Source organism: Nestor notabilis, unplaced genomic scaffold (assembly GCF_000696875.1).
Source record: "Nestor notabilis isolate BGI_N333 unplaced genomic scaffold, ASM69687v1 scaffold4836, whole genome shotgun sequence".
NCBI classification, from domain to species: domain Eukaryota; kingdom Metazoa; phylum Chordata; class Aves; order Psittaciformes; family Psittacidae; genus Nestor; species Nestor notabilis.
The window spans coordinates 44,094-59,591 of record NW_009932231.1 but is presented as its reverse complement, the minus strand read 5'-3'; the positions used below and the strand labels follow the sequence as shown (position 1 = coordinate 59,591).

Below are 15,498 nucleotides of genomic sequence, written 5' to 3'. Positions count from 1 at the left end.
TCAGCAGGCAGTTCAGACACTCACCAAGTAAACATCTCCTCCCTACAACAGCAATATATGCTTTACTTGAAAAGAATCAGGGTTTGCCTACACAAAAGCTGCCTTCTTTTCCAACTTGTACAGCACTAAGTGAATTAAGGACCATAGATATCTGGCAACCTGTTCTAAAACGAAAGTCCAGACTACCTCATCTCCCCCTGTGCTTGTAAAGTGTAAAAAACCCAAACAGCAGCCCTGAAATTGCACAAGAAGGGATGACAGCAAGTGATAATCTAAGTGTTACTCCTACCCTTTCAGGCCCATACAGGTCATAAAAAGGACAAGCTAAAAGGGCTGTTGTGTTATAAAACATCATCTTCCTCCTGTTCTGCTAAGATTGCATGCTTAAGAGAGTATTTGTCTTGGCAGCATTAACTTTTTCAACTGCCCTGAAATACTCCAGAATGCAAAGCCTGTATCCTGGTTACCTTCCATCCTGTGCACAAATTTAGAGTCCTGCCTAGTAGACATCATACTTAGAGCCACTGCAGCATTTTGCATATTGGGGTTTGTCATTTGTTTGGGGTTTTTTGTTTGTTTGTTGGGATGGTTTTTTTTGCCACATAGAACAAATAGGACAATGCCTACCAGAGACACTCAGGTACTTAGGGAAGAGACTCAGATAATGCAAATATCTGAAAAGCCAGCGTACTCACTACATTGAAATGTATCTGGCCTTTATTCTAAGCTACTTAGAAATCCAGTTTTCAACTGCCTGTTTTATATGTATATTTTTTTCCCAAATTAGTTGAATAATTCTCCTAAAGCAACAGTGGATATAGTGAGTCAAGGAAACATACTTCAGAACCCTGAAAGCAACTAACAGAGCAGCTTACAATTAGTAAATACTTTTTGCCCAGAGAAAAACCCAGTAAAACATACTTCCTACAGCTCCTGCTGAGTGACATAGCCATCCTGTGCTTTGGTCATTTGGAGAACATTCAAGCTTGGAAAGTAGGTCCATGCCAAGCATTCAACAGCAAAGAGTGTGCACTTGGCCCAATTTTACTCCTAGGGCAATATGTATCATTCCAGACACATATCCAGAAGTTATACCTACAGAAAACTTGGGTTTTCTTCTTTAGTCTAATGAAAAAGTTTGGTTTTGTTTTTGTTAAAAAGTGGCATGCTGACAGAAAAAAGAGACTTGTGGAAACAGAGGGGTTTTTTTTTTGGTTACCAGAACCAATTCTCTAGCTTTCAAGTGACGATATCACTGGAAGCTTTCAGACACTGTCATTTCAGATGACAAATTTGGGAATTGCATTAAAGCTTCACTGATGGAAGTGAAGTTTGTATGTACTAATTAGAGATTTGCAGAAAATAATAGCAACGTTCATAGAAGAGAAACAATAGCCAATTTTTCTGATGCTCCTAGAAGAGAGAGGTCAGATACTCACAAAGAACTCTGCCTGGAGTATGAAAGGATCTAGTGCTTTCTTGTGCAGTTCCTCTTCAGTAAGGATGTTTGATGCTGTCTGAAGGTATTCTTGGGCTGACTGTTCCCGTGGTGACATGACATAGCCAAAACCTTGCTCAGAACAGCCTGGGGTACACATATCCAGTGTGAGTGAAACATTTGAACCTCTCCTGCAAAACATAGTAATTGAAGTTTGCTTACAACAGAACAGACTGACCTGTCACGGTCAGCAATGGACACAGTACCAATAACAGATAAACACCAGCTTTAGAAAAGCACCCAGTTCATTCTGCTGTGTACAGCTGGGTCATCAAGTATGAAAAAAATGGGTGATGCTTCTTGAATAGAGAAGACCAGAAGCTGATTTTGTATACTGGAATTTGAAGGCCAACACTTTCAAAGTACTGTGTGTAGTAAGGTAACTGTCTACTTTGTCACCTAAATAGAAGCAATTTGCTTGTCAAAGGTGCTGAGCAGGCAACTGCAGCAAAGTTTTCATACTTTTGGATGCCTTAATATGGACTTACATTTTAGACACCATAGTGTAAAATCTTGGTGTTAGTTTTTGTCAGGCCAGACCCTACTGAATAACCATTTTTTAGTAGCACAAACATCAGTGGGGTAAGATCTTGGGATAAACATTACCAGTTCAACATTAATAAAGATATGAGAAGCCAATCACTACAGCAAATAGTTTTTCTGCCTGTAAAGCTGTCTTTCCACAACAGTACATCATAGGAAGGATAAAATGAAGGTCCCAATACTTCAACAGTTACATTATAAACAGCAATGATGTTGAGCGTAGAATTTTTAGTGGCTCTAAAACTAAACTGTGGCTAACTGTAAGTTAGCCACACATCAAAATAAATAAATAAATAAATCCAAATCGCTTGCACTGTTTACTGAATGCAGTTTTAAAGCATTTCTGAGCTCTCGTCAATCTTATACCACAGACAAGAGTAAGAGTAAAATGCCGAATTTCTTTAAGATAATAATAAAAGCACACGACATGATGATTACTAGGTGTAATATTCTATGCATCCACATAGTATATCTATCTTTGATGACTCTGAACCAGCAAAGTCTAGTTGGGAGGTGTTTGAGGGAGCTGTTGAAAAACCAAGTAAGCACGCAGGCATGACCAACTCACAGAGAAGACAGTCACTGGCATCACAGCCCTTTTCTGGATTCATGAGTTTCTCCAAAATGATGTGCAGCCAGCTTTCTGCTATTATTCACAGTTGTGGGGAAGTGATTTTGCATGAAACATGATCACTAGTGGTAGACACTGAATCTTTAGAGACACCTTTCAAGGGACTTTGACCCCATGTGCTTTGAATAGCTCCTACATTCCTCCCCAGAAACAGCTGCATTTGATAACAAATGCTTTTGGTTCTTTTGAGGTAGAAGAGGCTACATACTTAACAGTATTAATACTTCTTCAGCATGAGGAAATGAGATTGTTTCTTCTAAGAATTGCTGTTTGAATGCTTCTAATGGTGTAGGTGGTTAAAGAGTGAGAGGGAAGGAAGATGGGGAGGAAGAAGAATGGATGCAAGAGGGATAGGTAGATAATTCAATACAATATCAAGCAAAGGAAGAATGACCAATATGTGGCGTAAATGAAATCTGTCAGAGCACAGCCCAAACCTGAAATGATGTCTGGCTTCCCAAGCATACATGTATGTTGAAAACAAATTTATTGATGTCTTAAGCGTACACGTTCTACTGAGTGTGACAACGTCAAGCAATTGCTTTCTCTTTCTTTTTTTCCCCCACCTCTACTTCGACAGGTTTTTTTAATCGTAATTCACTGGAAGCCAACTGCATACTGGGCTGCACCAAAATGAGTGAGACCAGCAGGTCAAACACTTGGGAGTACTGTGTGCAGTCCTGGTGTTCTCAACATAAGGACATGGAGGTGTTGGAGCAACTCCAGAGGAAGGCCACAAGCATGATCAGGGGCTGGAGCACCTCCTGTATGAAAACAGGCTGAGAAAGTTAGGGCTGTTTGGCGTGGAGAGAAGGCAGCTCCATGGAGACCTCATAGCAGCCTTCCAGTATCTGAAGGGAGCCTGCGTACAAGGATGCCAGAGAGGGACTCTTCATCAGGGGCTGCAGCAATAGGACACAGGATAATGGATTCAAACTTAAACAGGGGAAGTTCAGGTCAGATATAAGGAAGAAGTTCTTTACAGTGAGGGTGGTGAGGTGCTGGAACAGGTTGCCCAGGGAAGTGGTAAATGTTCCATCCCTGGCAGTGTTCAAGGCCAGGTTGGACAAAGCCTTGGGCGACATGGTCTCGGGTGAGGTGTCCCTGCCCATGGCAGGGGGGTTAGAACTAGATGATCTTAAGGTCCTTTCCAACCCAAACCATTCTGTGATTCTATGATTACTTGAGCCAACTGATACTCCCCAACTGATTCTCCCCAACTTCCTTGAAACAGTGATTATCATTCCCACAGGCTAGCAGTCAACTGAGAAGAAATGTCAGCATCTTTAAAATGAGAGAGATGAAATGAAATCAGGGATAGTGAAAAGCACAATCGACTGATACATTTCAAGCCCAATTTACTCATAATAAGAAACAATGGCAAAACTCACTGATAGCAGCAGGTTCAGAGGTGATAGCAAAAGTCACTGATAGCAGCCCCAGAGGTTACTACCTCTGTGCAAAATAGAATCTTCTTCTGATATATTCCCTTTTTATTGTGTCATGTGGAGCTTTGGAAACTCAGCATCATACGTTTAAAAATCTAAGTTCTGCAGTTTAAGTTTTCTGCATTTTAAGTTTAGATACGAGAATTAGCTATGGTTAGCACTCCAATTTAACTTGAAAATCTGAAGAAAAGTATCTAAAGATACTTTGCTATGCTGGGCCCTTCAGTAAGCTCATTCTTATTCATAAGATCGTCACCTTTGTAGAATTTCTTCACAGTATTTCTACGATCAAGATCTTTGTTCTATTTCACTAAAACAACTGAAAGAACACAAACCAGGAAAATATCTTCCTTTTACCATCTTAAAACTGCCTTTTCCCATCTATGAAGCTCTCAGAGAAGCTCCTTTGCTCTGATGGTTCAAGCAGTGAGCACCAGCTCACCCCAAAGTTTCACTACACTGTGTTAATTTCAAAGGAATTAATTTACTTTTGGACTAACCCATTTATATGAGAATTGCTGAAGATTAACACTTGTCTTATGGTTTGTTTTTGGAGAAGATCCTTCAGCATGAGTGACAAAAAACCAAACAAACAAACAAGATCCACCTCTTTCAGAAGTAAAAGCTTTCAGAGTCCTATAGCAGATTTCATGCTGTGCAGTTGCCATCTTTAGGAATGGCAAGAGACTGATCAAACATAACTGGATTTTCAAAGGATAGCTATCTAGAAACTGATATTTTGGCTAATATTTTTATATTTATGACTGGACTGAAAACAAGACAAGAAATAAAGGCAAAAACATTCATGAAGGCAATAGAGCTTCCTACTAGGTACAGAACTCCTATATCCACAAAATCTGGGACCAGACTTGCCCCTATTAGTCACATCTACCCTACCTTTCTTGCAAGCCCACGGATTTAACAGTTAGAGTAGCTGGATCTGTCTCCGCTTTAATGTCCATTACGCAGTCAAAGACTGGAGTCTCTGGTACAGGATCCAAATCTAGGAAGTCATCCTCATTTTTATCCTCAGTCCATTCTGAGTACGTGAATGAAGGCTGCCGGCTCACAGACTGGCGTCTGTCCTCTTGTAGCGGAAAAGCAGGGTCTGGACGGGCTCTGAGTAGATGCCAAAACTGGAGGAAACAAACATTTGAAAAAGCTTTCAGTTTGTTGCCAGCCCTTCCACGCAGCCTACAGGATGGGTCTTTAGGGCAGCATCCCAGCTCACTGTCATATATTAGAACTGGAGAGTACTGAAGAGGACAGGAATGTTCCATGCTAAATAGCTTTGTGGTGCAAGTTACAAGGATTCACATCTACTCATTCAAACGCGCTTTCAGCCACAGAGGTTTCCACAGAGCTGTCCAGGCTTAACTCGTGGATACAGTGGAAGCAGAATGTGCTTGTGACCATCACATGCAAGTCAACATGATATTCCTGTCCTTTTGTTCAGTTTCTTACCATTCCTAGGCTTGTTTACAAAATAACATTCTACTATACTATTTTACAAACCACAGAACCTCTCCTTAGTTGTTTTTCCATCTAAAATTTAGGTATAGCTGAGTTAAATAAATACAATTTTTCTGAACTGCATATCTTTGATAATCTGCCACTGCACCCTGAATTAACGTATAAACCAATCTTTATTTTCTTATTTTTTTAAGAGGCCTTGATTTGGATATACCTGGTTCTGAGGCTCAGAATGCCCATATCAGTTTTTGGCCAGTGGCAAAGACCATTTTGTAACCTAATTATCTGATTTAAAAATGGCATAGACATTAAATAATAAATCCTGTGAAGTCCTAGGACATAAATGTAATATTAAAATTTATAAGTCGAAATGTCATGAATCTAAAAAATTACTGCCTCATATTGGTTTGCATGGATGCTGAGGCAGACAAGCTGATCTGGAGATTATATCAGTAAATTGTTTAATCCTCCACACAGACCTCAGTTAACTATTTCAAGCCTACCTCTGAACTGCAGGATCTGGAACCCTAGGCCAACTTCATTGCTCTAGCATTGAATAAGGAGCAGTACCGAACAGGCTAAATGGTATACTAACTACCTTGTATTGTCATGCATCCTTTTGAGACTAGGAACAGGTCTTTCCCCCCACCCCCCAAAGTAAAGCATCTTCTGTCCTTTTCTTATCTGACTTGAAACAGGCAGCTGAATTTGGAAAACATGCCATTTAAAAAAGGCCAAATTTCTCTTCCTAGACTACTAAAGCGCATTAGCTTGTATAGGATTTTAAACAACTTTTCTTGTGCCTGTGCATCTTTATGTACTCTCATTTCTCTGGACCTAGCAAATGAAAGGAAGTGAGGTAGGCTTTAATCTCTGTCCACAGTCAGCTTTAGCAAGTTTTAGACTCTCACAAAGCAGCAGTATTCATTTGACAGTTACTTCAAACAAAACAGTTGTTTTTTTTTGTTTCAGTTAATCAGAGTACACAGTAATTACAAAAGCAAACAGGAACATGATTATTAGACTTTTATTTTACACAGATTTGGGGCCAAGTCTGAACTGAGTCTTGTCCTAAATGCTTAGCCTGTTGGATGGCATGCTAGAAGCTTGAAGATCTGATTGTATTTTCATTCCCCAAGATGGCTTCTAGAGCTTGACAGTCCCACCGTACTAGCCATGGTTCTCTCAAACACTGCAAAAGGCTGTAATAGCTGAGCAGTTCACAGTGTAACATTCACCCAACTACATTGTACTGCTGGAGAGCCCTGTTGTTACTGAAATGAATACTTGTGCTGAGGGCCAAGTATAAAGTCTAGGTACCAAGTATCACAGATTCTAGAGCTGGTGACTTAACATACTGTAAATACAAAGGAACGAAAAGTTCACCCTAAAAACAAAGCAGTTTTTCTTTAGGTGGGAAGAAGTTGTGGTAAATAAGGAGCTGTCCAAGACATTGGAAGAAATTAAGTTATACTTAAAAGTATAGGGGTTAAACTAAATAATGGAAAAATAGTCAGCTCTGAAAATCTAGTTCAGGAAGACTACACAGCTCAATGCTGGTTCTCGGCAGCTGCCTTGGTCTTAAGACACCATTACATGAGACGAAAAACAGACAACACTACTACTGTAAGCCTCAAGCACTCTATCAGCCTTTTATTTTCACTGTAATTGCTAACCTAGCCTCCCAATCCATTCTGGAACCTGGGTATTCTCAGCCAAGTGCTTCAAATATTAGCTGAGGTCTGCTCTCCTGAAAAGTTCTCTCTACATGTATTAGAGTCGCAAACTCCCCGATACAAGAATGAGCTGGACTTCAGCATGTGCACAGACCAGATAGGTCTCTGTTCTTTTGGTATCACTTCTAAGAATCCACTTGACCACCATTTCTCAGCCTTCTTACATGGACCAACACTTACTGCTCTACATTAAAGCAACAAAGGACCTGTATAAACAGGCACATTTTCCCTTTCCCCAGGGAACTACTAAAGCATTACTTTTACTACCGCAGTTGCTGAATAAAAAACAATACATAAGCTGCTTTTCAACTGGTATACCACCTGGTATATAAAGGTATTCCCAATGTAAAATACCCTTCATGGTCCCTCCTAGGTAGCACATTGCCTCAAGCCCATGAGAGGAAGAGGGAAAATAAAGAAATCTGTTTTCATGGCCTACATCTACAAGGTCATTACACTCAAGTACACTGGTGCTCTGGAACTGCTCTTTCTGCCACGTAAGTCAATGGATGTTCTGCAGCAATTCATAAGGCAGCAATATTAGATGGTCCTGTTATTGGACCATATCCTTTCTATTTACCCCATCTGTAGATGGAAAGCATAAAAACCATCAGTGTAATCCCCCATTCATCAAGAAATTGAGTAAGGTTAAGTGTAGCTGTGATTCCTCTACATAAAACCAAGCAGATAATTATATAGAAATAGCCCTCAAAAATGTTCTCTTACAATCAACTTGGGCATGACCTCAACAACTTTGGGTAAATGAGACATCTTATCAAAACTCACTGAGAAAGGCCATAAACATAGTTTGCACAGTATCATAACTTACCAGAGATCCTACAAGTAGCAGTCCTAGAGAAGCTAAAGACAGCAGGATGTATGATACCACAATGCTCCCAATTCTAGTCAGGTCCTGTAAAACAACAGAATTGGCAATGATTCATAAAGTATTTAGTGGCACAGTATAGCATCTGCATGCATGTCCTGGGCAAATTGTTTGAAGATTTAGTCATACCATACACTTGTCCATGGAAAAGCCACCACCACCACCAGATAAAATGCTAGGCTTTGAAAAAGTCTGAAACTGAAACCACCTCTAAGCCCCAGCTTTTCAGAAGGTCTTAAAACCAGATTTCACTGTGAAGGCAAACAGGAAATCTGCTTCCTCATGCATTGCCAAAACTGACATCTGGATCCATTACTCCATTTTGCAGCCTGGACCAATGTTTCATTGCCACAGGCAATGTAATTTTATACTATGGCAAAGGGCTTTGAACAAAGTTTAGTACTGTTTCTGTATTTGTGGGTCCTTTCATAAAATCCAGCCACAAGGGACTTTCCCATGTTTTCTGCACATTCTGTGAAACACTGTCAGGTTCATTCACAGCACTGGCAGTGAAATTCCCTCTGATGTCTTAGGCATATTTAAGCAGTTTAGAGCTCAGCCTATTCTCAGTAGTAGGTGCAAAATTCAGTTCTAAAAAAATTCTGGGCTTCAGTGGGCAAGGAATTTTCCGGTTTCTGACCCACTAGTGCAGCTAGCTAAGATAAATCCAGAATTAAAACCTTTCATTTGCTTATTCTAATGCCAGAACTGGGGTGAGCTTTTTTTTTTTTTTACTTTACTGTTTTCAAGCCTAACTTTGCACAATAAATACTGCTATAATAAGAAGTCCTCAAAGAGATGCATGAACATCTGCACACAGTCATACTTGGTGCGTTCTTGTGGTGAATTCTAGGAATCAGTTTCCTCCACGCTGAACATTTATTTTAAGTCAAAATCCCATATATCAGGGATTTTCTGTAAGGAACAATTTGTAAATAATTGACCCCTTACAAATAAGATACAGGCAATACTCTATTAATAGCCCTTATTATGCATAATAAATTCAACTGAGAAAGGGCAAAGAATCATAGAATAGTTAAGGTTGGAAAGGACCTTAAGATCATCTAGTTCCAAACCCCCTGCCATGAGCAGGGACACCACACCCTAAACTAAATCGCCCAAGGCTCTGTCCAGCCTGGCCTTGAACACCGCCAGGGTTGGAGCATTCATAACTTCCTTGGGCAACCTATTCCAGTGCCTCACCACCCTCACTGTGAAGAACTTCTTCCTTATAGCTAACCTAAAGTTCCCCTGTTTAAGTTTAAAGCCATTACCCCTTGTCCTACCACTAGAGTCCCTAATGAAGAGTCCCTCCCCAGCATCCTTGTAGGCCCCCTTCAGACACTGGAAAGCTGCTATGAGGTCTCCACGCAGCCTTCTCTTCTCCACGCTGAACAGCCCCAACTTTCTCAGCCTGTCTTCATAGGGGACGTGCTCCAGCCCTCTTATCATCCTCATGGCCCTCCTCTGGACTTGCTCCAACAGCTCCATGTCCTTTTTATGCTGAGGACACCAGAACTGTACACAATACTCCAGGTGAGGTCTCACAAGAGCAGAGTAGAGGGGCAGGATCCCCTCCTTTGACCTGCTGGTCACGCTTCTTTTGATACAGCCCAGGATAAAGAAAAAGTGCTTCTTTCAAATAAACAAAAGAGCAGGTGATGTGCAGCTCAAACATTGGTAAAGAGAACACAGAAAACAGAGTACTTCATTGTACTTCAGCCACAAGAGGCACTGAGTCAGATTTCCTATTTGTACTGCATAGCCTCTGCTACAAAGATTATGTACAATGAATCCAACCATTCTGATAGCAAATATATTTCGATTGATTTTTGAAAGTAGCTGCTCACCATCTAATTAAGGTTCTGTCCACACCAGAGAAATTTGCACCGAGTATAATTACTCCAGTAATTTTTCAGATGAATCATACTGGTATACATGCCATTATATCATAGTGAGAAGCTGGGCAGTTTTACTGAGGTAGCTTTGTAGGTATCATTGAATCTGTACACCTAGTATACCTGAAATACTTTTACTGCACAGAGATATGCAGATTTCAACAAAAACAGAATTTTGTGACTGAGTATCCTGTGATTTGCACCCTTTATGTGGGTTGATCCATTCTTCCAAAATTTAAGCTTCTATCCATCCTAATAAATTCAGTTCCAGATCCCCCTTTACTGTGGACTAAACCTTAGTAGGCCAATTTCTTATTGCTTTGTTTCATTTGCACATCATAAAAAAACCTGCTGTGCTGATCTGACATGATAGCCAAAAATTCAGCCCTGTATGTTGAAGATAAGATATGGCCATGTTTTCAGAAAACTCTTTTCACTGTTTCAGGACACATACACAATACAGCAATCACTATATTACATGAAGTACATGTGTATTATACTTTTAATAAGAAGAGGTATTAAAAGCACCACCCAAGGCTACTGACATCAACTATATAATCAGAAAGGAGCACAGGGTCTTACCTCCCCTTGATCTGACAAAAACTGCTTAAATGGAGTAAGCAAGTAAGACAGCAGGTCGAATGCATTCTGGGCTGCTGGGATGGTCCCATAAGTGCTGTACCACAGCATCATGCCGAGAAGCTGTGCAATCAATCAGAAAATACATAATGAGTGTCTCTCATTATACAAACATTCATTTTCATTTCAAGACTGCATAATTAACTAATTTAGTTCTCTTTGATTTCATGTTGATAATAATTTTTGCTTTAAGAAGTCAGGTATTTTCTAGGCTGTAGCTTAATAAGAATAAAAAGACTGAAGGCTAAATGCTCAGCTACCATTAAGGAGATATGTATCACTGAGTTAAGCAAGCTTACTCTAATCTACATGAGTAAAAGGACTACCCATGATAGCCTGTACATCAGAAAAGCGACAGATTCCTCTGATTTCTGAGCTTTCAGCATTACTACTTTTAGATCAAAACTGGTAATCCGATGAACTTTGTACATTATCAGAAGGCTAATAAGGCCTATCTCATCTATGCAAACCTCTCACAAATAGACATGTTCACATAGGCATCCCTATAAATACATATACAGAGAGACATGCACATGTTGAAACATTTCATTTGAACCACTTAAGGTTGCTGCACATACCACACCACTACAAAAGCAATGATGTTACATTTATCACCCTCACAGACGGGTATACCCGCACCCTGACCATAAAGGGCACACTGCAACTTTAAAGGGTATACCTCCCAACTGACTTGTTAACAAGATAGTTATTTAGCCCCGTACATATTCAACTACAGAATACGGATTTATTGGGAGATGTGTCATTTGGCAAAGGAGGCATTTAGAGAGAGGCAGGGAACAAACAGGATGGAAGTCTGGGACATGAAAAGACAGGGGCTGTCTGCAAAGCAATGCTGTGAGAGGTGGTTCCAGAAACAAGAGTACTGCAGCTATGCCCATTGCTCCATCTACAATGAAGAAGGAGAAAACCTCCCAAGCCAACAAAACTTAAGAGAAGGGTCCTAGCATTTCAAAGCAATGACAAGCTGCCTTACCAGTATCTGTGAAAGGACAAACAGATACATGCTGTCTCCAGGCATTAATCCATTCCACCATGCAGCCCAACCAAGTAGTGCTGTTTTCTGGGAGGTTTCCAGGTACCGCTCCCTCCTGTTCAGCTGCCCTTGTTGTCCTTCAGCTTCATCCATTGACTCCATAACAGCTGGACTGGAAAGACCTTCACGTGAAAATGACATATGCAGGGAATGAATAGCATGTAACCCTGCTGCCACTGCAGAGGCTGCAAGGGCTATTGTTTTCCTAGAGACGATGGTTACTTCTCAGTTCTGCATCAGTAAGTGCGGCTCAGGATTGCGAGCGTCACACTCTATTAGTGCAGCTGTATTCACCTGCCTTCGTCAGAAAAAAGTGAGTGTGGGTGGATAAATTATTTTTCCTTTCTTTCTGGAGGTGCAGATTCTGGGCTTTGTTGTTAATAAATTCGCATTTACATCACTGCACCTTTTTGGTTTTACTTGTTAAAAGGAACCATCTGTGCTATTTCCTAGCTCCACATTCCTGGCTACATGGTGACAGAGAAAATGTTTTGTCCCTCCCTACCTCAATTTGTCTATTTTCACTTACTTGTCTGCTTTGTCTAATTTGATCATAAATTTCTGAGGTAGAGACACTTTCATGTTATGTGCCTGAATAGAGCTCAAGGGCTCTGGGTTTTGGCTGAGTGTCCTAAGGCACTAATAAAAGAGACTTTATTCTAATAACCTACATCTTGGACGAATTCATACTCAAGTACTATTTAATAATGTTGTAATGCTATTCAATTCAGGGAAAATATGGGACTGGAGTGGCTAGTCCCTCACTAACAGTATTTTGAACACAGTCTGTGTAGGTACAAATTAATTTACAAGCTAAAAGGAGTGAAAAATCAAACTGGTTTCATGGAAGTACTATTTATTTCCATCTTTCTACATGAAGAAAGCCCCAAGGCTGGGCTGCCCTATGTACAACACTAGCCTTAAGCCTAAACCAGCCACCTGTGCTCCAGGGAATGGCCACATCATGGGCCCCTCCATGGTTTGTTGAGGTCAGTTTCTACAAAATGCTCCTCTCCTCACATTTCTCTAAACGTCTAACAATAGTAACCCTAAGTCAGATAAGCATCCATTAACTATAGCCATAGCTCTCCTTAGGCAAATGAAACATAGGATCCATGTATCAGCTGAGGGTCTGGCTGTTGTTACAGTAAGGATTCATGAAAATATCCCGTTATGATTTCTAAAATACAGAGATGCGAGAGTGAATGTGAAATGTTTATTCCCAATCTTTGATTGTTCTTCCTCCCCTCACTGAAACAGACCTCAGGACATCCACCCCTGTACAAAAGAACAAGGTGTTTGGGAAATGCTAATAGCTTCCTCTACAAGGTTCTCCGTTCCCACAGCTGCCCAGGAACAAGAGGGTCATCACTGTGCAGTGACAAGGAAGAGCACATGCAAGGTACTACCAGGTACTGTCCCAGGAGTTCAGATTACTGGTTTCTCTTTTTCAAAATATCTATAGTCAGTTTATGACAGGTAGTGGCCTCAGCAGGGTGTGCTGGGTGTAACTGCCTAGATGCAGCTGTTCTCACTGTCATTACACAGGTATTTCTCAGGAAACACAGGGAATGTGCATCTAGACTTACACCTATGTGTGTCATACCACAGGTATATGCTGAAATTAACTGACTATTTGCCAGGAAGGACTCTGTACTTTTTGCATAAACACTATCAAAATTTCATAGTAAGTACATATTAAGGTCAATAAAACATGGGAAAATACGGAACTAAAGAGGTAAAATAAGAAGTGTCAACAATCCAGCCTTTATTTCTCACAGTGATAAAATGACTCATCTTTAAACCTAGAAGACAACTGCTTGAAAACAGCACTTTTTAAAGAAAAACAGTTAGTTTCTGGAATATAGCTCAAGAAATCATGGGACCTCTACCTTTTTGTGCCTCAGGCTCCAACTGATAATCTACAGTCCATGACAATGTCCCCCTTACCCCTCCAAAAAACAGAGAACCCACATGCAGTCCTTGGTGTCCCTGGAGACAGACAATATCATTAACACCTTGACTTCTGATACCATGGCCATGGAGCTGGACTCAAAGTTCTCCAGGAAGACAACACAGTGGCCACAGTTAAGCTGCCTAAATACTTTCAATGCTCACCTTTGTTTTCATTTTCTATAATGTGCTAAAACTTAACACTTGAAGTTGAAAATCTTCAAGCTTCCAAACTGCTCCATGTCTTGCTGGATTTGGAAAAGAATTGAGGTAAAAGCCCTTGTTAGTGATTGCCACTTTTTTCCTGCTATTTTTGTGGGATGCTTAGGCTGTGTTTTGGAACAGGAATTTGAAATCTAGCAGGAGCAGAATCTAGATGTCAGGAATTATTTTTGCCACTCATGCAAAAAGACATGCACCTGTGGCCAAGATATAAACCTTCAAAAGTATTTATTCACATATAGTTCATTATTATTTGCTTCCTAAGTCTCTAAGTTTTCATTTTCACCAATCATGTTTTAAGTTCTACTTTTCCTTTATCTGTATTAAATAATGCATGTCTGTCCCTAAGAATGGCTAATGAACCTATTTACTGTTTTTCCAAAACCTAATGACTTCCTTTCTTGGATACTCCTCCCAAAGTAAAGTACACACAGAGCAAAACTAAAACATCTTGAGAAGACAACCAGAACCAGAAGCCAGGGAATGCAGATTTCAAGCTCAGCTTCCAACTATTTTTAAGTCATAATATTTCATATTTCAGAAAGCTTTTTTTTTGATGTTTTAAACTGACCAAAAGCACATTCACCTGCCTTATGCAGCACATAAACAGAATTTCTTTGTTTCATATCTGTAACAGCCTGAAATTTTACAAGGTCACTTCTGTCTAGGTTGGAAACAGAATCCTGGCTCTAATATGGTGACATGAAGGCCACTTAACCACATGCTTTCTGGAAAAAAGATGTCAAAGTTAGGGGGCTGCTGTGTCTGTCACCATGGGGATCTATGCCTCTCCACACCACAGAAGCCCAAACCCCAGTATTCCAGTGTTGTCTAGCAACAGCAGTACAATTGTACGAGTCACATTCTCCTTCTTATAACTGCCCTGTATGAAGGACAACAGGCTACATCTACTTTCAGTTATTTCCACTGCATAAGGTAGAGATCTTATCTTTGGACCTAGGAGCCCAGGATTCCAGCTTTGCTGAATTGATACTGTTATCAACAGGTATTGCGACTAATACAGTAAAAGACAATGAGGGCAAGAACTAAAACGATGGAGAACTTCCTGTATTCATACGTATAGATCATGATTCAGGTGTTGGGTATACAAAGAAAGTGCCTCGGATTAAGTAAAGTCTTAAAATCACGAAAGATCAGATTTTAGCAAACATAATGATGCCCACCTAGGGTTCTGAATTGATTTAACTATCTCAGCTTTAAACAATACTTCAGTTAGCATTCACACTTCATCTTGCAATCCTATACTCCTGTATTATTTGCCCTAATGGGCCCTGGACTGTTTCAGTGCACAGATTAGGCAATAAATGAGACATCAGTAAAGTTTTCTTGTGTCAAGGTCATCATGAAGGTCTTGAATCAGCTGACGGGGGTGACTACATGCAGGAGGAGTAAATGAAGCCTCTCCGCAGCTAGTGATTCTCCACAGCAGCGGAGAAGAGATTCAAAGCAGCCCTGCAGAGAAGGACTTGGGGGTGGTGACTGATGAGAAACTCGAC

At 40.4% G+C, this 15,498-nt stretch overlaps 1 protein-coding gene across 1 annotated transcript in view; it reads right to left on the bottom strand.

Moving 5' to 3' along the window:
* Positions 1-15,498, bottom strand: part of PTPN5 (protein tyrosine phosphatase, non-receptor type 5 (striatum-enriched)) — a 77,987-nt gene that overhangs the window by 22,153 nt on the left and 40,336 nt on the right. Inside the window, exons 2-6 of the mRNA XM_010016260.1 lie at positions 11,747-11,928; positions 10,696-10,815; positions 8,159-8,242; positions 5,018-5,256; positions 1,440-1,629 (exon numbers count right to left, since the gene is read on the bottom strand). Coding sequence (XP_010014562.1) covers positions 1,440-1,629; positions 5,018-5,256; positions 8,159-8,242; positions 10,696-10,815; positions 11,747-11,908 — 795 coding nt within the window. The 5' untranslated portion in view covers positions 11,909-11,928. The remainder of the gene's footprint in view (positions 1-1,439; positions 1,630-5,017; positions 5,257-8,158; positions 8,243-10,695; positions 10,816-11,746; positions 11,929-15,498) is intronic.